At 40.2% G+C, this 22,976-nt stretch overlaps 1 protein-coding gene across 2 annotated transcripts in view; it reads left to right on the top strand.

The window, feature by feature from the left end:
* The first annotated feature begins 930 nt into the window (after nt 1–930).
* Nucleotides 931–22,976, top strand: part of TMEM182 (transmembrane protein 182) — a 68,220-nt gene continuing 46,174 nt past the window's right edge. Inside the window, exons 1-3 of one of the 2 annotated variants that reach the window (XM_060027656.2) lie at nt 944–1,087; nt 19,571–19,670; nt 21,325–21,423. In XM_060027656.2, the coding sequence (XP_059883639.1) occupies nt 21,351–21,423 (73 nt within the window). In that variant the 5' untranslated portion in view covers nt 944–1,087; nt 19,571–19,670; nt 21,325–21,350. Of the gene's footprint in view, nt 1,088–19,570; nt 19,671–21,324; nt 21,424–22,976 lie in introns of both variants that reach the window. The other variant, XM_060027655.1, reaches the window with a different exon arrangement.

The raw sequence follows: 22,976 nt of genomic DNA, 5'->3' as shown, positions 1-22,976 counted from the left end.
AGTTAATAATTGTCCTTATTAAACCAGGACGCGCACACAAGTCGTAACAAAACCGAACCTGCCTTGTGCAATATATAAAGTTTGTGGAAAGGCAGATGTGTATAATTCACTGTGATTTGCATTTTTAAGCATTCCAGTCTACCAGGAACCCTAAGGAAAATGTACCTAATTCTACCCAAGCGGGGTGACCAACAGAACTTCCCCAGCTGGCCTGGTAAGAAGGACCTGTGTGTTCCTACCGCTCCCGTAGCTACTGCACGGCTGGGCTTCCCCAAGCTTGCCCCGAGCGCCCCTGCTGTCCAGGCTGCAGGTGATGCACCTGCCACAGGATCTAACACCCAGCGTCACCCTCGAGCGCGACTCGGTCACCGAGTCACACCTGAAGCTGGTGCTGGAGCGTCTTAAACGGCGGGGCTGCGGTTGGGGGGCGCGAACTGGACCCAGTGCAGGCGCGATGGGCAGGCCTCATTTGTGGTCAGGTGCAGAGGTAAGGGGGTTACGCGGCAAGAGTGGGACTGAGAGGTAGGGAGGCATCACCAGGCAGACCGCTGCAAGGAAAAGCACCCTTGATCGGGTTCCAGGTCGCGGACGCAGCCGGCACTTCGCGCCCAGCCCCGCACGCACTCACCAGGAATCCCACCAGGTAGAGACAAAGCAGGAAGCGGCGGGCTCCGACGGTACCGGGGCCGGGAGCCCCCGCCTGGGTCCCTGTCCTGGGCTTCTCCCGCGGCCACGGTGTCGCCGAGGCCAGGCCCCGGTCCGGAGCCAAGCCGCCACAGCCCCAGCGTTCCGTAGGCTCACACGCGCTGGGGGCTGAGCTCACCTGACAGGCCCGCGGAGCTGGCCCCGCCCCCAGGCGGAAGCGAGCGGCTGCGCCTGCGCAGAGCTGAACGCCGCGGGCTTGCCTTCTTGGGCTGTGCTTCCTAAGCAGACGCGGCGGGGGGAGTCTGCACGGGTTCCCGCTGGTTCGCGTCCCGCCCGGGGAGTGGACGTGTGTGCACGACGCGCTGGTTTTATGACGGTGATATGAAGCTCTGCGTATCCTGGGGAGAAAGAGCCCGCCGCCCATGCTATTGGAGGACTGGAGGTAATTGAGATAATGAGCTTCACCTGAGGAGTGGTAGGGGTGGGCCTAGGTGGTAGCGCCGGCTTCGGTGGGAAGATGCGCAGACCTAGGGCTCTAGTTGGCTGTGACTGACCTGGAGAAAGTTCCTTTGGCCCCTCCCGGTTTCGGTTTGCCCCCTTGAAACACAGGAGGACATAGTGTGGACCAGCCTCCTGGAGTTGTGAAGATTCTACAAAAGCCGCGAGCGCTTTCTCTGGGGCCCGCGACGGGAACTCACATCTGGAACATTCGCTGTCCTTTAGGCAAGTTGGAGCCGCCTGGTTTTGAGGTTTTCCATCGCAAGAGGGCAGGGCTTCCACCAGGGGCATAACAAAGGTGCTACTGAGAGGAGAGGAGGCCGTCATATGGACGTTTGGGCCTCCAGGTGCTACCAACCCGTTAGGAAGCAAAAGGGGTACCTCTCCTGGCTGGAGTGATGGAGCCTGGTTAGCGAGGAGAAATTGGGTGATGTACAGTGGAGTGAGGAAGGACTTTATGTGGAAAATTCCAGAAACATAGAAACAAAAGCAGATAGAACTCTGGAAAATCAGTTCCTGAACTCGCGAAGGAAGAGTTTCATCCTTACATGGAGTAAAGACCCCTGACCAGCTTATGTTTAGGCTGAGGGCAAGTGAAGGAAGAAATAAGTAGGAAAAAAAAAAGAAAAAGAAAAAAAATCTCACTTTTGGAATCAGTGTCTCTTGTTATTCCTATAATAGCTGTTTCCAGGAATAAGTTGATTAAGGGACACTTAGTTTCAAGCTTCATTTATAGATATGAAATTTTATATGTTAATTGTCATGCTGTTGTCAATTTGAATTAGGTCATTAACATTACTACTGTTTCTGAAATCTCTAGAAAAGTTTTCTCCTTTAGATAAAGAACCTTGGCAAAAAAAAAGAAATAGGTAGCAAAAGAAGGAAGCCATAGATATCAGCTAGGACCTTGGGCCCGGGCCCAGTACAGAAGTGAGGACTTGTAGAAGCTTTGCATATTTTCTCTCTGTTATACATGTGGTTGTTCGCGTATGCTAATCTTCTTCTGTCTTCTTCCAAGTGTAATTTTACATACAAGCAGTTGGAGCCTAACTTTACAATTTAGTCTTTAGGTAACAGAAAATGTAGTAAGACTGACTGAATTTGAGGAGTAATTGAGTAATGTATAGAGCCAGAATGGGTGCAACGACCGTTGAGACTTTTTTTCTTGTGTTAGGTGGAAAAATAGAGTTGTTTTATGAAAATTGAAATGTGAACAGAAGGGTGCATTTGGAAGCTGAGTACCGAAGAATGGACCGTGCCAGTTTTCAGTTTATTGCTCTTAGCTCCAAATACACGCCTTATTGCCCTGCTGTGTGACCCTGGAGCTGGACCTTGTAAACGTATCTCCTTTGCTAGGTGGCATGATGTTAAACTCTGGCAATAGACCGTGCTGAGGGACACTGCATGGGGAAGGAGCTTCTCTTCCAGACTAGTGTGCTGTGTGTGGTAGCCAGGAGAATGTGAGACACTTAGTGTTCCTTAGCCCCCAGCAAGGTTCAGTGGCACCCATACAGGCGGCAAGTTCAGTGGGCATCCCAGCTGCTTTCCAGGGGAACCTCCCAGGTGCCCTAGCAAGTAACTTCTGGCCATTTCCATAGGCACCCCTCTGGTGGCTTCCCAGTGAGTTTCATCAGTTTCCCAGCTGAATGCAGTAGGCAAGCACAAGATATAAAAGACATCTGTATTTGACAGAAAGATATAAAATTGTCCCTATTCATAAACCACATGGTCATCTATGTAGAAAACACTAAGGAATCTACGAAAAAATGTACTAGAACTAGATCCCAATGGAGTTAAACAAGATAACAGAAAAGTAGCTGAAACACTCAGAAATATCTGGAGATTAACAGCACAGTTCTAAATAACGCATAGTCAAAGATACACTCTCAAGATAAATTTAAAAAAATATTTTCAACCAAATGAAAGTGAAAATACAACTTATCAAACTTGGCAGATGCAACAAATGTGGCACTTGGAAATTTATAGCGTTGAATGCATATGTTAGAAAAAAGATCTAAAATCAATAATCCAGGATTCCACTGTAGGAAACTAGAAGGAGAGCAATTTTACTTTCTTTGTTTAGAACCAACTTTCTGATCTATATCACATTCCTTCTTCCTGAAGAACTTCTTTTAACATTTCTTATCTTATGTGCTGGCAATGAATTCCCCCTGTTTTTATTGTATGACTAGGCTTGTTTTTTCCTTTACTTTTAAAGGGTATAGAATTCTAGAGTGAGATGTGGGTTTTTTCTTCATTCAGTCCTTAAAAGATTTCACTCTATTGTTTTCATCCTTGTATATTATCTGATGATACGTCTGCTGTGTTCTTCTGTAGGTAATTTGCTTTTTCCCTCTGGCTGCCTCTAAGATTTTATCTTTTTCTTTGATATTCAGCAGTTTGAATATGATAGGCCTACTTGCGTGCTTTTTCTATTTTGGTATTAATCCTGCTTTATACTGTCTGAGTTTCTTTGATCTGTTATTTGCTGTGTTTCTCATTTAGGAACATTTTCAGCCATATTTCTTCAGATATTTCTCTGCCCCATTTTCTGCCTTGTACTTCCGGGACTCCAGTGATGCAGTAGCATGACCTAATGCTATTACCCATTAGACCTTGAATGATGTGTTCTGTTTAGTTTTTTCTTTCACTCTTTTTTTCTTTTCATATTTCAGCTGGGATAATTTCTATTGATCTGTCTTCAAGTTCACTGATTCTTCCCTTGTCTGTGTTTAGTCTGCTGATGAAATTGTCGAAGACAATCACCATCTCTGTTATTGTGTTTTGATACCTAGAATTTGCATTTGATTCTTTCTTACAGTTTACATCTCTGCTGAAGATGCCTATCTGGTCTTAAATATTGTCTACCTTTTCCAACATAATCTTTAACATCTTTATCATAATTATTTTAATTTCATTCTGTGATAATTTCAACATCTGTGTCATATCTGGGTTTGGTTATGACGATTGCTTTGTCTCTTCAGACTGTGTTTTTTCTTTCTTTTTTTTTAAACAACATTACTGAGATATAATTCACATACTACACAATCAACCTGTTTAACATGTGTAATTCAATAACTTTTAAAATATTTACAGAATTGTGCAACCATCACAAAAATCAATTTTCAAATATCTTAATCACTCCAAAAAGAAAACCTGCACATCTTAAGCATAACCCTCCAAACCCCCAGCCCTCCAAAGCTTAGGTAACCACTAATGTACTTTCTGACTCTATATTTGCTTATTCTGGATATTTCAGAATGCATGGAATTTTATAATACGTGTTCCTTTGTGACTTTTTTTTCTCTTAGTATAATGATTTCATAGTTCATCCATATGGTAGCATGGATGCTAAATAACATTCATTGCATGGTTATACCACATATTATTTATTCCTTCATTAGTTGATGGACGTTTGGGTTGTTTCCAATTTTTGGATATTATGAATAATGCTGCTGTGAACATTTGTGTACAAGTTTTTGTGGAGATATGTGTTTTCATTTCTCTCACAGTGGAGCTTCTAGGTCATTTGGTAACTTTACGTTTAAACGTGGAGGAACTGTCAAACTGTTTTCTACCGGCAATATATGAGTTCTAATTTCTCGACATCCTCATCAACACTTGTTATCTAATGATTGTGGATTTACATTTCCCTGATGGGCGATAATATTGAGCATCTTTTCATGTGCTAATGGGTCATTTGCATATCTTCTTTGAAGAAATGTCTGTTCAGACACTTTGCCCATTTCTAAACTGGTTGTTTGTCTTTTTATTATTGAGTTGTAAGAGTTCTTTATATATTCTAGATATGAGTCCTTTATCAGATATATATACTTTGCAAATATTTCTCCCAGTCTGAGGGTTATTTTTTCACCTACTTGATAGTGTCCATTAATGAACAAAAGTTTATTTTGATAATGTCCAGTTTATCTAATTTTTGTATTGCTTGTGCTTTTGCTGTGACATATAAGAAATCATTGCCTAATTAATGGTCATGAATATTTATACCCGTGTTTTCTACTAAGAGTTATATGGTTTTAGCTCTTACATTTAGGCCTGTAGTCTATTGTGAATTACTATTTTTTGTAAATTTTGCGAGATAAGGAGGGAGTGGGCCATGGCTAAAATGTCAAGGACTCTTGCTGTTCTTGTCAAAATTTAAGTAGATTTTTTTGAATAAAGGTTTCTTCATTTGCTCTTTGCTTTTAGGACAATTTTCTTAGACTTTAAATGGTCAGATGTTTTAAATAGATTTCACGAGTTATACTAGTTTCACTGGGGAATGGATCCGTGGAACTGCCCTGACTGTCATTCTGGAAGTAGAACTCAGACTGGTTTTTCTTGCTTTTCACGTTCCTGTAATATTTTGTTGAAAGCTTGGCATGTTGTATAGGACAGTAATAGTGAAATTATACTAGTACGTATATATACACACACTTTTCCTCCTGCCAGTCCTTCAGTGTGAGGGTGTGTGTTAATCTGGTCGAGAGTGGTCTGAGACTGTAGTTTGTTGTTGCCGTGGTTGCCCTCCAGACACCATACTCTTGACCTTTCTCTAGTGCAGTGTTTCTCAACTATGGTGATTTTGCCTCCTGGGGACATTTGGCGCTGCCTGGGACATCTTTGAATTTGGGGTGTGCTACTGGCGTCTAGTGAATAGAGACTAGAGATACTGATGAATAGCCTACAACTCATAGGGCAGCACCCCACCCTCCACAACAGAGTTATCCAGTACCTAATGCCTGCAGTGCCAAATTTCTGTTACAGTTCTAGGTGTATTCCAGTGTTTTTTGTACTTGACCCATGTTGGCATGTTGGTGGCCGGCAGGGGAGGGGAGCATTCTCCGATAACTGTGTCTCAGCCAGGCTCTGTCTTAGACGGGCCCTGCGAACCTGAGTCTTGGGGGTGCAGCCTTCACAAATGCTCCCATCCCTCTTTCAGCTGTAGTGCTGGGCCTGGCATCACATATTCCAGCTCCTCTCTTAGGGACAGAGGTTTTTTTTTGGTTGTTTTCTTTTTAGTAGACTTTATTATTTAGAACAGTTTTAGGTTCACAGAAAAATGGAGCATGAAATACAGAGAGTTCCCATATATCCTCTGTATCCACACACACAAACCCAGCCTCCCTGATTGTCAGCGTCCTGCACCACAGTGGTATTTTTCTTATAGTCAGTGAACCTACACTGACTGGTAGTTATATCCCCCAGAGTCCATCGTTTACTTAAGGGTTCACTCACGGTGTTACATGTTCTATGGGTTTGGACAAATGTATCAGGATCTGTATCCACCATTATGGATTCATACAGAGTAGTTTCTGTACAATTCTGCATGCTCTGTGCATAGTCCTGCTTCTCTCTCAGGGGGAGAAAGTTCCTCCTCCCTCCCTTCTTTCCTTCCTTTCTTTCTCTCTCTATCCCTTTCTTGTTTTATTAACCTCTTGTCTTACTCAGCTACAGGGGGAGAAAGTTCCTCCTCCCTCCCTTCTTTCCTTCCTTTCTTTCTCTCTCTATCCCTTTCTTTCTTGTTTTATTAACCTCTTGTCTCACTCAGCTACAGAGGGTTTCCACCAGTGCCCTAATGTGACAATCTTGTTGCTCTTCCCCATGCAGATTAAGGCTTTTGTTCCATAGGGGAGGGAGGTCAGTGGTTTGGCAGTGCTTGCTTTTCTGCTCTCCCAGCCAATACCGAGATGGGAAAGGATCTCAAGGATTGTTGAGAAAAAGTAAGCTCATCAAATCCTCCTTTATTGGGACCTGCAGGGTCTTCATGCTGACCACACTTGGCCTGTATTGATTCATTAGACCTTTTTTTTTTAAAATAGATCTTTATTGGAGTACAACTGCTTCACAATACCGTGTTAGTTTCTGTTGTACAACAAAGTGAATCAGCTATATGCATACACATATCCCCTCCCTCTTGAGCCTCCCTCCCACCCTCCCTATCCCACCCCTCTAGGTGGTCACAAAGCACCGAGCCGATCTCCCTGTGCTATGCGGCTGCTTCCCACCAGCCAACTATTGTACATTCGGTAGTGTATATATGTCGATGCTACTGTCACTTTGCCCCAGCTTCACCTTCCCACCCCATGTCCTCAAGTCCATTCTCTGTGTCTGCCTCTATATTCCTGCCCTGCGACTAGGTTCATCAGTACCTTTTTTTTTTTTTTTTAGATTCCATTTATATGCGTTAGCATATGGTATTTGTTTTTCTCTTTCTGACTTACTTCACTCTGTATGACAGACTCTAGGTCCATCCACCTCACTACAAATAACTCAATTTCATTTCTTTTTATGGCTGAGTAATATTCCAAAATGGGACTTACTTACTCTTAAAAGCCTTTGCAGAGCAAGGAAACCATAAACAAGACAAAAAGACAACCCTCAGAATGGGAGAAAATATTTGCAAATGAAACAACAGACAAAGGATTAATCTCCAAAATATACAAACAGCTCATGGAGCTCAATATCAAAAAAACAAGCAATCCAGTTAAAAAATGGGTGGAAGACCTAAATAGACATTTCACCAAGGAAGACAGACAGATGGCCAAGAGGCACATGAGAAGATGCTCAACATCACTAATTATTAGAGAAATGCAAATCATTAGAACTTTTTAGCTGAATATTCTTAGGAACTTACATGCTTGCCATTCTGCATTTCCCCAAAGCTTGGGTCCCTTTTCTTCCCACAGAAGAAAGACAAGTTTTCCTCAGAAACACAAGTTGTTTGATTGTTTACCTGAGACCTTGATTCTCCCATGGGTTCAAGAAAAGTCATGCATTTGAAGTTAGTCTCACCTTTTACTTGCGGAGAAGGTGGCAGAATGCTCTTCCCAGTTCTCTATAAACTCCAGGATGGAAATGGAAGCCTTATTGCTTTTTCCACATTGTAGTATTTCTTTGACAACTGATGCTGAACTGAGATCTGCCTAGAGCATCTAACTCTTGACTTTATCTCCGTGTTCTGGGGTGACACGTTAAGGCCTCACCCTTACAACCTCATTTAACCGGAATTACCTCCTCATGGGTCCTGATTCATATGTAGTCACAGTGGTGGTCAGGGATTCAACAGATGAATTTGGGGACGAGTAACAAATCAGTCCGCAATAACGAACTCTGCCATAGAGAGATTCAGAGTTGCCTTGATTTTCTCGATGATGAAACGGGGGAAACCACAGCACTTATCACAGTGGGTTATTGTGGAGGGTAAATGGCCTAATAAGCCCAAAGCTCTTAGACTAATGCTCAGGACAAAGTGAGTGCTGGGTGTTATTATTTTGTCGCTGTTGTCTTTTTTATTATTTAGCTTTTGTGCTATTTGAGTATGCTGATAAGTCCTCCCTTAACCCCTTACCACACGTGTAATTAAATTAAATAGAACTTAAGGGACTTGGCTGAGCGGGACATGAAGGGAAGTCTGTAGCACCTGCAGCGATCAGACCCTCTGCCTGCATTCTGACTGTAATTTCACACCAATGCAACACCAGCTACTTTCCCCCGACGAGACCCTCAGGGGGCACTAAGGTCACCCGGGTGTGTCTCTCCCTGCCTCCCACACTCTCTCATGAATTGGATTGTCTTTCCTTTGGGGTCGACCTGTGCTGGCTCACAGACCTGGGGCTCATTTGAGCTTTTCACAAATCCCTTCTTGGAAAAGTCTTAGGAATGGAAATGTAAAAGTCCATCTTCATCTTTACAAATAAAGAAAGATCCAGTGGCAAAGGTGTTTAAGGGGAAGGCAACATCCCCAGAGCCAAGGATAAATAAAAGTGTCTTTCTCTAGATTAAGACTCAAGTCATGTGTGCAAGATTCATGCAAAGCACTTTGACAGCCAGGAGACCAGAGAGGGGAACCTTTTCATTCACAGGCTTCTGGTATATGGAATATACGTGTACCCTCAGAAAGAAATACAACGAGACAAAGGGATGAGTAAATTAAATCAAAATTATAATCGTTAAATGTGTATTTGTTTATGTAATACATTCCTATGGTTACATAATTTTCATTTCTATTTTTATGTATCAGAAAATTTCCCCTTTGTCCTCAGTTTTGTTTCTGAAATGTTTTTTGGTGTGTTGATTGCAATTGAAGGCAGGTTTTTAAAAAAATAAGTTCCAAGTTTTTTGTGCCTTTCAAGAGTTAATGCACTTAAGTGCACTAAGAGTTCTTTATGGGAATTGAACTTGGAGCTAGGCGTCGGACACTTTTACAAAGTGAAAGATATTTTTGTAATAGAACTCCCTTTGTTTGAGTTACTTGTGTAAGTAGCTCTTAATTTGGTGGAGTGTAAATTGCCCACATTAATGAAGTGAATGAGCCTGTGGATCCTGATACAGTTGTGTTCAGCATAAGTATTTATCAGGGCCTTGGTGCTTTGATGGCATCATCTTAGTTAAGGCTGTTCAGCATCATATCCTGTGAAAATAGGAAATCCTTGCACTACAGTATTTGTGTGATATAAAAATCCCAATAGCAAATCCTTGCTCTACAATATTTGCATTATATAAAAATCCCAGTGGACCATAGTGTACCATGGAATGCAATTTTTTACTGTGGCCAGCAGATGGCAATGTTCAACCCAATTTAATTCAACTCAGTAAGATTGCTGCTTGGTCAGCTAAGTTTTTACTGAGCACGTACATAAAGCATTGTGCTACGTGTTAGGGATGTAGCAGTAAACAAAAACAGAACCTCTTATCACCCCCATAGAGTTTATATGTTGTTCCTGTACTCTGTGTAAGATGAGAAGGCTTGTGAAAATAATCTCTTAAAATTCCAGATTGTGGTCCTATTGTCATATTGTTGGATGGGGGAGGTAGCAGGGAGGATGACACACAAGAACCCAGAACCGTAACACAGAACAGATTTACAAAGGTCATTAGAGTCACAGAGACATATAGTAATGGTTCATGGGCAGGAAAAATCTGTTTCAATCGTGATCACAGGGAAAACAATTAATTTTAGGGTCATCATTTAGTCTATTGCCTTGTGTCTAGGACTGTGGGGCCACTATCCCTTATATGTAACCTTGAGGGCCTTATATGTAACCTTATACGTAACCTTGAGGGCCAGGTGTATTTAGAACTCAGAATTTTGAGGATTTTGAAAAAGTAGCAACATGCATATACCGTACATTACTTAACACCCCCCGTGGAACCTGGCGAGCCCTGTAATCAAACACATTCATGCTTGTGAAGTCAAATATGTAAGAATTCACACGATAGCTTATGTGCACCCTCATGCCAAGCAGGTTTGCTTTGCTAAAGCTTTTGGTGTTCAGAAATTTTGCATGTTGGAATGGCAGATAAGTATTGTGGTTCTGCAATATATTATTCCAAGACAAAAAAGAATCTACCCGAAAATCTCCAAAAAACCACTCCAGTTTTCTGAAAGTTTGATTTGTATATTTGTTTACACATTTGTTCAGTACTTTTGGATGGTGAGCCATTCTTGCATTTGTTTTAAACTAAAGTGAACCAGAATTAATTTTTTTGGAGAATGTTTAGATAGTTTCATGAGATATTTTGAGATAATTAAGACTATTACAATATCAGGATTAGAAATTATGACCTTAGAAAAAAATATTTTGCTCCTTGTCACTCACAAATTAAGCATGGCTTGGGATTTCTGCTAAGTTTTAGTGTATTTATCGATAAAAAACACAGTTAACTAAATAAAAAGACATTTAATCAAAATAGGCAAAGCCTTCTATTGTCTATGGTCATCTAGCCTTTGGTTGTCAAGTTTTATTTAATCTGTTAAAAAAAAATTTACCACACCGCCTTGGAATGCTAATGATCTTTGTATCCTCAAGATTTTAAAAGGTTGACTATAGATTTTTTAGATTGAAAAATTAAAAACATTTTTGCCATAATTTCTCTCAATGACAAGAGACTCTAAAGGGGATGCTATTTCCAGGAAGTCGGGAGGATTGCCAAGTGAAATTATGACAGTAGAAATAATCAGAATGACGGGAAGAAAGGCAGGGATGAACAGAGAATTCAAGGATCTTTCAGAATGGAAAAACGCAGCTGATACATGGTGACTTCTCATATCTGATTTCACAAAGTGTCTATGTTTGTTTGCTTCACTGTTTAGTCTTTATGTTGTTCTCAAAAGTATTTGAAGCTGCTTACATAAACACATACAAAATAATAGGTTAAAAATATGTGTGAGAGAGAGGGAAAGTCAGGGGCACACAGAAAGGAAACTAAGGAAGTCGGGGTAGGGGAGGGAAGCAGGAAGCTGGGACATCACCTTTTGCACATTTGCCCCCGAGCTTTCCAGGTACCAAAACGAAGAAAAGTACTCTCAGTGCCATGAGAATTAAGCTCGTTGAGGGTAGAGAGCACATTTTATTCACTGTCACGGTTCTAGGACACAGCACCCTGTCTTAGAACAGGCAAGTGATATGCATTTGTCAAATGAATCAAGTATAGTGTCTCTAAGATGAAAAATAACAGTAGTGCTCTGTGGAAACACAACATTTTTTTAGCATCCAGAAATTTCCTCCAGGTCTTCATAATGGGACACTGTAGATGTTGGGACCAGTGTCCCCAGTAACATCTTGAAGGATAATGGGGCAGATTGTCCATGGGACATTTGTTCATTCATTATTAATTTATTCATTGAACAAAATTTCTTGACCCAGTTTTTTTCAAGACACAGGAATTGACAACTGTCTAGAAGGGCAGGAGTGTAGTTAAATATATGGGAAAGTGGTATAGGGTGTATAATACAGTCTCCTTGGAGAGTGCTGATGGTAACTCAACACTTAGAAGAACATATTGCACACCGCAGCATAATGGTGAATGTTTGTGGAATGGATTAATGAAGAGTTCATCAGCCAGGAGGAAGAGAAGGGACTTCTCATCTGAGGGGAGCAGAATGGGCAGGGATTTGGGGAACTGCTGGTGACCTAGGAGGGAGGATGGTGTGTATGGATGAGAGGAGGGCTGGGAGCCCTTGGTGAGAAGTTAGCCTGTGGGAATAAACCTGAGTCAGATCTGGGATGCTAGCATAGGGAGTTTTCTTTTCTTTTCTTTTTAAAAATATATTTTTTTCATCAAGAATGATCCCCAGCTAAAGGCAGGATAGAAGAGAAGCCTAATGTGTGTGGTGCACCAGCCCCTCTGATGCACGTCCTCTGACTTGATACCCCCAATCATCTTCCGAAGCGTTGTTCCCATTTTCCGTATTAAAAAAACTCAGAGAAACCTGTCCTAAATACCTCCCTGTTCATTCATTAAGACAACACTCAGTGAATGGTAACCACGTGCCAGCCCCACCTCCTGCCTAGGCAACCCTGGGCAGGGGCGTATGTCACTGCGCCTCGGTCTCCTGGCTTGTACACTGGGAGTCGTGAGAATGAACAGGTTAACAGACATAATGTCTCAGAAGAGTGCCATCCTTAGGGATGGTGGGAGGGAGGGAGACGCAAGAGGGAGGGGATATAGGGATATATGTATATGTATAGCTGATTCACTTTGTTATAAAGCAGAAACTAACATACCATTGTAAAGCAATTATACTCCAATAAAAAAAAAAAAAAACCTCAGAGACTCAGAGTTGAACCGTTTGCCCAGTATCAGTCATCTGTGAAAGGAAAGTCCGCCTCTTCTTAATTCAATGAAATACTCGTTCTGAAATACGAGTAACAAGGGAGAACGTGGGAATGAGAGCTGGTCCCTGCAGTTCCTGTTCTTGTCCCAGGTTCACCGGATCCTGGAGGGTCATTTCCTGGTCCTCAGTCAGCCACGTTGCCTTCTCATGGAGCCTCAGGGATCCAGAGGACAGACTGAAAGTTATAAACAAATTATTGTGAATTGCCTTTGGCAGTGGGACCCCATGCAGAGCTCTCTTTGCTTACCTCTGGCCTTCTACATGCGACCAGGAACATCTTTAACTCCTACCAAGAAGACCTTTAGATGCTGAAATTCCCACCCAAGACATGGATTATTTCATATTCTACCTACTGAAGACTTACTTGTACTCAAGGCATCTAATATGCTTGGGATGGTGTCTGCACACAGTAGATGCTCATGAGTATTAGTTATTATCATTCTCCTCCATTTACATTTCTGACCATCAAGGTCTCCCACAGGATTGAACCTGAGACACCATGCTTATGCTTGTGCTCTTGCAGATTCACTGTGACAATCATATCAGCGTAAAACAGATTCAGTATTCACTAAAGGAGTGGGCACGTACAGTAGCCATGGAGTTGTTCTATTATAGGATTACTGTGAGTTGAGGTTGGTGCTAAGGTATGTCTGTCTCCCCTCATCACCTGGTCTAGAAAAGAGGCTGAAAGGGAAAAGATCCAACGTCTGAATTTGTAAAGAGATCATGAGGACACAGCAGCTGTTTAACAATCACCCTGGAGTATAGACAGTTTTTTAAGCTGCCGAGAGAACCTGGGGAAGAGATACTGAATGATTGCTGGGAGCATTTTAGGAATCATGGTAAATTAGGAGTTTCAAATGGTAGACAAATGGTCCAGTTTTCTAAAGAAGAAAGATACTTTTTGACCCCTGGATAGTTCTATTTTATTTCTAAATAAGAGTCTACTATGGATTCTTTTTTTTTTTTTTACATCTTTATTGGAGTATAATTGCTTTACAATGGTGTGTTAGTTTCTGCTTTATAACAAAGTGAATCAGTTATACATATACATGTGTTCCCATATCTCTTCCCTCTTGCGTCTCCCTCCCTCCCATCCTCCCTATCCCACCCCTCTAGGTGGTCGCAAAGCACTGAGCTGATCTCCCTGTGCTATGCGGCTGCTTCCCACTAGCTATCTATTTTACGTTTGGTAGTGTATATGTGTCCATGCCAATCTCTCACTTTGTCACAGCTTACCCTTCCCCCTCCCCATATGCTCAAGTCCATTCTCTAGTAGGTCTGTGTCTTTATTCCCGTCTTACCCCTAGGTTCTTCATGACTTTTTTTTTTCTTAGATTCCATATATATGTGTTAGCATACGGTATTTGTCTTTCTCTTTCTGACTTACTTTACTCTGTATGACAGACTCTAGGTCTATCCACCTCACTACAAATAACTCAATTTTGTTTCTTTTTATGGCTGAGTAATATTCCATTGTATATATGTGTCACATCTTCTTTATCCATTCATCCGATGATGGACACTTAGGTTGCTTCCATCTCCTGGCTATTGTAAATAGAGCTGCAATGAACATTTTGGTACGTGACTCTTTTTGAATTCTGGTTTTCTCAGGGTATATGCCCAGTAGTGGGATTGCTGGGTCATATGGTAGCTCTATTTGTAGTTTTTTAAGTAACCTCCATACTGTTCTCCATAGTGGCTGTACCAATTCACATTCCCACCAGCAGTACAAGAGTGTTCCCTTTTCTCCACAGCCTCTCCAGCATTTATTGTTTCTAGATTTTTTGATGATGGCCATTCTGACCAGTGTGAGATGATATCTCATTGTAGTTTTTTTGTTTTTTTTGTTTTTGTTTTTTTTTGCGGTACATGGGCCTCTCACTGTTGTGGCCTCTCCCGTTGTGGAGCACAGGCTCCGGACGCACAGGCTCAGCGGCCGTGGCTCACAGGCCCAGCCGCTCCGTGGCATATGGGATCTTCCCAGACCAGGGCACGAACCTGTGTCCCCTGCATTGGCAGGCGGACTCTCAACCACTGCGCCACCAGGAAGCCCCTCATTGTAGTTTTGATTTGCATTTCTCTAATGATTAATGATGTTGAGCATTCTTTCATGTGTTTGTTGGCAATCTGTATATCTTCTTTGGAGAAATGTCTATTTAGGTCTTCTGCCCATTTTTGGATTGGGTTGTTTGTTTTTTTGTTATTGAGCTGCATGAGCTGCTTGTAAATTTTGGAGATTAATCCTTTGTCAGTTGCTTCATTTACAAATATTTTCTCCCATTTTGAGGGTTGTCTTTTGGTCTTATTTATGGTTTCTTTTGCTGTGCAAAAGCTTTGAAGTTTCATTAGGTCCCATTTGTTTATTTTTGTTTTTATTTCCATTTCTCTAGGAGGTGGGTCAGAAAGGATCTTGCTGTGATTTATGTCATAGAGTGTTCTGCCTATGTTTTCCTCTAAGAGTTTGATAGTTTCTAGCCTTACATTTAGGTCTTTAATCCATTTTGAGCTTATCTTTGTGTATGGTGTTAGGGAGTGTTCTAATCTCATACTTTTACATGTACCTGTCCAGTTTTCCCAGCACCACTTATTGAAGAGGCTGTCCTTTCTCCACTGTACATTCCTGCCTCCTTTATCAAAGATAAGGTGACCATATGTGCGTGGGTTTATCTCTGGGCTTTCTATCCTGTTCCATTGATCTATCTTTCTGTTTTTGTGCCAGTACCATACTGTCTTGATTACTGTAGCTTTGTAGTATAGTGTGACGTCAGGGATCCTGATTCCTCCACCTCCGTTTTTCGTTCTCAAGATTGCTTTGGCTATTCGGAGTCTTTTGTGTTTCCATACAAATTGTGAAATTTTTTGTTCTAGTTCTGTGAAAAATGCCAGTGGTAGTTTGATAGGGAGGTTATCTACAGAGGAAGCACAGACCCTGCTAAAATCCACTTCTCCAAGTTTCACAAACAGCAGGCCAGATCAGAGCCATTTCTTCTTGATGGATTACCAGTTGGCTAGCTCAGGAAGCTACGTATTTGTATCACAGCCAAGAGTCCTAATACAAATGGATTTTTCTTTTTATCTTAGTGCCCCTTGTGTGTCAAGCACTGTGAGAAGCACTGAGGATAACTGAGCTAAAGAAGTTCAGTTTGATGATGTCGGAAGTAGTCTATGATATCTTTCTCAAATGGATGCCCACGAACGAATGGTTGGAAACAATTAGATTGGTTACATTAGTAGCTGCTTTGATAAATATACGTTTTGATAATGATGCGTATACCTTTTTGGATACACCAAAACATGGTGAAAAAATATTAGTTGATAGATCTCATCCAGAAAGACGATTTTTTGTTTGTGACCGAAACCAAAATTGAGATGAACTGTAGCAATAATAGATCCTGCACTCTTTCTACTTATTTTAAAAATCCAGTTGTTTGTGTGTGTGTTTGTGAATGTGTGTGTGTTAAAGATTTAGTATTAATGCATGGATTTTTACATGTCATTACAATATAAATAAAATAAATAAAACCTTCCTAAAAGGATTCCTCTTCCTCTGCAAACAACAGCATTGTCACCTACAGTAAAGCCGCAAAACCACAACCACAGTCGTCTTGGGAGGGGGTGTGGCTGAGCAGGAGGCTGTGACTGGGGCGGCCAGAAGCTTATTACTACCTTAGGCACCTCATTCTGAAGAATCTTTTTTTCTCACTAGCTCATGAACTCCTCAAGGTCAGGCCCTGCGTATCTGATAAAATGCCTGGACCCTCGCAAGTTCTCAGTAAGCACTTCTTGAAGATGCATTCCCCCCCTACAAAAACCCCCTTAATTTGATCTTATATTGTATTAATTATAGAACAGCATCTTTGTTAGTTTCCTATTGCTGCTGTAACAGTGTAACAAATTAACACAAAGTCAGTGGCTTAAAAACAACTCAGATTTACTATCCTGCAGTTCCAGAGGTCAGAAATCCCCAAAGTCAAGGTGTTGGTAGGGCAACAGTCCTTCCTGGAGGCTCTTGGAGAGAATCTGTTTTATTCCCTCTTCCATCCTCTAGAAGCTGCCCACAATCCTTGGCGTGTGGTCTCTTTCCCACATTTTTAAACCAGCGACTCTCCAACCCTTTTTCTGTGGTCACATTTCTTTCTCTGAGTACTGTCAGGAAAGAGTCTCTGCTTTTCTTTTAAGGATTTGTGTGATTAGATTGGGTCAACATGGATAATCCAGGATATTGCTATGTAAGGTAACACATTCACAGGTTACGTGATTATATTTAGGATTAGGGTATGGACATCTTTGGGAACCCATTATTCTGCTCATCACAGCATCCAAATAAGAAAGGTGGTGATGTTAACTTTGTTAGATTCTACCCGGAATATTTCGCTATGCCTCACGTCAATCAAGTACTTGCAGATTGTAGCAAAGAATCAGAACAGCAAGGAGATTGGGAGTTGTTCCAATCTAAGGGATGTTTAAAGGAATGGGATGTTTAGCTTAGAAAAATGAAGACCTATATTAAGGGGTGGAGTGGGGTTTGAGGGAGGTACGAAATGATTGCTTCTTCAAAATATCAGAAAGCTCTGTCATACGACAGAGTTTAAACATGCTGTACAGCCTTGGGGGACAGGATACGATTAAGACTGGAACCTTTAGGGGAGGAGTTTGGGGCAGAAATTAAGGCAGAGCTATGGACATTATTGATGTCCTTAAATGAAACGGCTGAAAATGGCATGGCTTGTTGATCTGCAGAATCTTATAAAGGAGATTTGAGCATTAGATGAGAGATCAGCACAGATGTACTCTCAAATTCCATTTAACCCTCACAGTCACTGATTCTATGACTTAGTGAAGTAAGTCAGAAAGAGAAAAACAAATATCGTATATTAACACATATATGTGGAATCTAGAAATATGGTACAGATGAACGGGTTTGCAAGGCAGAAACAGAGACACAGATGTAGAGAACAAACGTATGGACACCAAGGGGGGAAAGTGTGTGGGGTGGTGGTGGTGGGATGAACTGGGAGAGATTGGGATGGACATACATACACTAATATGTATAAAATAGATAACTAATAAGAACCTGCTGTATAAAAAAATGAAATAAAATTCAGAAAAAAAAGATTCTATGACTTAGAATTCCATTCCTGACTCTTGGGCACTTCTGATTGCATATAGCTGGAGCTGGTCAAGGCCCTACATCCTTACTAAGGAGTTGTCTTTTTGCCCTTGCTAATTTCATTATCTAAGGATCTATCCCATGTCAAACAGAAGTGGTGAAGGAAGTCGGTAGAGTTCAGATGCCTCTTGAGAAGATGCAGTGACCCGTGTTACAACTGGGATTATAAAAAACAATAGCTATAGAGACTGAAAGTTTTAAAATATTACACAAATACTTAAAAAAATGCTCTCAGGCATATTTAGACATGGAACAAAAACAAAGAAGTGAGCTATAGAGGATAGACATGAAGAAAGGATAGATTCATTGCTATTTGGTGACTTGTATGGGTATCAGGTAAGATCCGTATTTTGAGGAGGTTGAATATTTAAAATGAAGGAAACGAAAAGTAGACCATATTCTTTCATCCTAATCCAGAAAAGAATATATTTTTGAGACTTTTTTTTCATTAGTCCACTGTTGAGATGATTATTTGGAATAACTTGTACAAGATCTGGGAGCTGCTATATAAAGTGCTGTTTCTATGTCATAGTGTATGCTACATAAAAGTATTTTTTTCTACTTTAAGTAGTTTATGTTACCACATTCTTGATCTTTTAAATACACTTATGAATGTATAGGTTAAAACCTGAATTGTACTTGCTGTTACGTTAGATCTGTCAACCCACTAATTATTTTATATCCCACAAATATCCAAAAAGGATTAAGATATTAATTACAACCTCAGTTATATCCAAGAGAGGTCTTTGTGGTTCTTTATAGCTGCGGTTTATATATCTTCAAAGAGAGTCTTCAGTGTCTTTGGGTTTGTAATGGTCATTCTGGATTAAGAGGAGCTTGTTCAGACACTTAAGACTTTGGGCCAGTGCCGTCAATGACCTCATACCATTCCGTCTTCTTTCCACTTCTATGGATTACCCAGCAGCAGTAACGATGATTCTGGCCAGCTCCTGATACTGCCCTCCACAGTCAGGGGAAGGTCAGTTATTTTTTGATCCCCATGGGAGAGAGACAGCTCCTCAATCAGTATCCTAAAATAGTCAGCCATTCTCAGCTGCTGGGCTGGAGTCCCTCCAGGGCAGAGCAAAGGCAATACAAATCCACCGGCTGGGTGCGAGTGCGAAGCCACCGAAACAGAAGCTAAGAGACGCTTCTCAAGAAGATTCTGCCTGTTCAAAAATCTTCGTTCTTTTTGGTTGAGGAGCTAGGTGTTAGCTATTTTTTATTTTCTTATTTTATTTAAAGGGAAGCCAGTGAATTGAAAATGAGACTAAACATTGCCATCTTCTTTGGGGCTCTCTTTGGTGCTTTGGGGGTTTTACTCTTTTTGGTGGCTTTTGGATCAGATTATTGGCTTCTTGCGACTGAAGTGGGAAAGTGTTCAGGTGAACAGAATGTGCGTTTCTTCTTCAAAATATTGTTGTACTCGATAGTAACGAGCATAGCTTTATGTATCCTCTTGAAATCCGAAAATGGTAGTGGAATGTCTCTTTCTTCATAGAAGAGATATGTAGAAAGCTACTGATCATCATTACTTGGGAAAAAATACATTGCTTAAAAAATTTCCTGGAGGTAACTGTTTAGATTATGTTCCTTGTGTTGATGGCAAGTTACTTCATTTGCGTTCTGTACAGATAGAAAACGTCACTTTCCACCATGAAGGATTCTTCTGGAGATGTTGGTTTAATGGGATTGTGGAAGAGAATGATTCCAATATCTGGCAGTTCTGGTACAGTAAGTGGAATTCAGCTTTATTTTCCCCCTTGGCTTTAAAATAAAAATGAACAGTTTCTCATTTGGTGCATGTCACTTATAAAATAGGATTGGATTCTTAGTTGTAGAATCTCAGTAGGATATCTTCCAAATGTTCATAAAGTGATTCCTTTTTATTAAGTAGAAATGGCTATAGGAATAATTATTTTATTTTCTAACATGAAATTGGAGTCTGAATACTTATGGCAGAATTGAATAATCCGCTGTTTCCTCGCTCAAGTTTAAAATACACCAGCCCTAACAAACAAAACAGATATTATCTATAGTATTTTTTTCGAGTGTCTATTATTGCTATGTTGCAAATAAATGCTTTTATTTCTTTTGGCTATTTTGGGGGGCTTGAAATCCCAAGTTTAAAAATCCAGAATTAAAGATGTATTATTTTATATTAATAGCTTCAAAGTTTAAAAAAATCTTCTTTATAACAAAACAGTGATCAGCAGTGGCAGATGAAAGCTTGCTCTGTTTGGGCTTAAACCAAGTTTGTGGGCAATATTCAGAAATGCTTTGCTTTTGATGTTTCCATTCTCTCATAGAAACTTTAAAGTTCTTTTTTGAAGTAGAATAGCTCCTTAAAAATATGATGCATTCTTTCAACTGCTTTTTCTATATTGTGTTAATCTTTGAAAATCAATTCACTGAAAATAGCTAGCCTTTATCTTATTGCATCCAGCAATGAAAGAACTGTTTATTACCCTCAGACTTATTGTGGGTTGAAATTATCAGTCTTCTTATCAAAATACTCCTGTGATAAATCAAAGTATGGTATTTAAACAATAGTCAAGATCATGGAATATAACATACAAATATGAGATCACAGAAGACGAGTCAACGGTAAATGGCATATGTAAAAGGAACAAAGTAATGATGAAATGGCATTTTGAGAGAAATATTTCATAGAGTTTCTGATTGTCATTTGGGGGAGGAGAATAAGCCTGTGATCTGCCAGTGAAGATTATTTAGACTTTGGTAAAGTGGAGTAGGTCAGACTTTGCAAGAGGAAGAGTTTGCCAAGACTTAGAGAAGGGAAGAGTATTTTACTCCTAAGAGGGTATATGATGAAATCTTCAAGATTTCAAACAACATTAAAGTTCTTTCTTGTGGTTTCTTCAAATGCTAAAAATGTACTTGAATTATTAACTTGTATGGTCTATCATTTACATCTTTTCCCTGAAAATAGAATATAGAAGAAATTTTGTATTAATTAGAACCAATAAAGGTTAAATCGAAATTTATTAGATTTTTAAATGACTGTTTTTGGAATACCTACTATGTGCTGGGCATTATGTTAGGAATTGGAGAATATAGTTGTGAAAATGAATGAAATCTGGTGCTTTCAATTTTGGGGTGCTATTAAGGGTGTTCTCTCCCTTGAATTAGGTCATGCGCCAGATGTTTTAAATGAATCCACTTTCCAGGTCCCCTGTGCTGTATTTACCATATGAGGTTTTTAAGGAAGTTTCCTCCCTCACTCAATCATTCTCTGAATTTGTCGATCTAACCTATAGTTTTATTTTGCTTGTGTACCCCCAGATCCTGTATTTCTCTTCTGTTAGGAACAAACCTTCACTCAGCTTCTCAGTAACAAATGCCTTTGTTTTGTTCTCCTTCCTAGCCAATCAGCCACCACTGAAGAACTGCATGCATGCTTACCTGTCGCCATATCCCTTCATGAGAGGAGAGCACAACTCGACCTCCTATGACTCTGCAGTTAGTAAGTACCTCTTTCCTCAAGGCCCCTGAGAGGGGCCTTTCTTTCTGAAAGATGCCCACCACAGCATTTCTGTGGGCGATTAAAAAATAATTTAACATTTTTAATTTCAACATGTTTTTTGATATCAGTCTGTTATATATAAAATAATAAGATGCCATTTTAAAAACACCATTTATAATCTTAATAAAATACAACTTTGGTCTAAAATTAAAGCCATTGTAATTTGCTTTCTACTTATAAAGATAATTTTTTTTAAAGTGTGTTTTCTGATATGAAAAGTAGTGGTGTACATCAAGAAGAACTGCTCCTTAAGATGTAAAACTGGTCTGACAATGGAAAATATTGTAATATACACCCTGATTTTAAAACACTTTTTTGCAGTTGTTACACATAAGATTATGATTATGCTACTGTATTTCTACAAAATGACTGAACTTTGCTGTGTGTTGTATCCCATAGAAGAAGTAGAGTCTGATGTCATTAACTGGGAGTCATGATTACCTGAATTCTTTCATGTTTTCATACTATTTTTTCTATAGAAAATATATAAACTAAGTTTCTATAGAAAGTACACAATATATATTTGTGTACACAAATCTAATTTTAGAAAGTACATAAGCTCAATATGTCAACTTTATTCTCAGCTGGTTTCATGAAGTTTTTAATATTGTTTATCCAAACCTTAAAACTAGGGTTGGCACAGAATTTACCAATGTCATAAACAAAGCCAAAAAATATGTTTTTCAAAGAAGATACTTAATATATTTAACATTCTGAATAAATGTGTATTAGTCAGGATTCTCTGGACAGTCAGTAGGGGATTATATATGGGTGTGTGTGTGTGTGTGTGTGTGTGTGTGTGTATACAGAGAGAGAGATTGAGGTCGATTGATTGATTGATTGATTGATGGAGAAATTTTAAGAATTGCCTCATGCTGTTGTGGAGGCTGGCAAGTCTGAAATCTGGGGCAAGCCCGCAGCTGGAGATTCAGATAAGACTTGATGTTGTGGTCTTGAGTCTGAACACTGGAAACTCAGGTAGAATATCTGTGGTGCAGTCTTGGGGAGAGTTCCTTCTTCTTCAGGAAACCTGTCTTTGTTCTTAAGTCCTTCAACTGATTGGATGAGGCCAACCTCCTCATTCTGGAGGATAATCTACTTTACTTATAGTCTGCTGATAGTAAATGCTCATCACATCTAAAAAAATACCTTTATAGCAGCATCTAGACTACTGTTTGATCAAGCAACTGGGCACCATAGTCTAACTAAGTTGACACATAAAATTAACCATCACGGAACTTAATGAATTTTTACATCATTCATCCATTTTTTCATCTTTATATAAAATTTGTATTTCCACACATTATAATTTTGTTCTGAGTTTGTCAAAGGATGTAGCATCTGCTTATATCACAGCATTAACATGACGTTTTATGGAGCGGGTGTGGGTCCGGATAGGAAAAGGGGTAAGGACGCAGCTGTGCTTGTCCACCAGGCTTGCGTGTGATCAGAGGGTCTGTGGCTGTCGGCCTTGAAGCATGTGCAACAGAGAT

This window comes from Delphinus delphis, chromosome 12, assembly GCF_949987515.2.
Source record: "Delphinus delphis chromosome 12, mDelDel1.2, whole genome shotgun sequence".
NCBI lineage: Eukaryota > Metazoa > Chordata > Mammalia > Artiodactyla > Delphinidae > Delphinus > Delphinus delphis.
The sequence above is the reverse complement of the archived record's forward strand: the minus strand, read 5'-3'. Positions and strand labels throughout refer to the sequence as shown.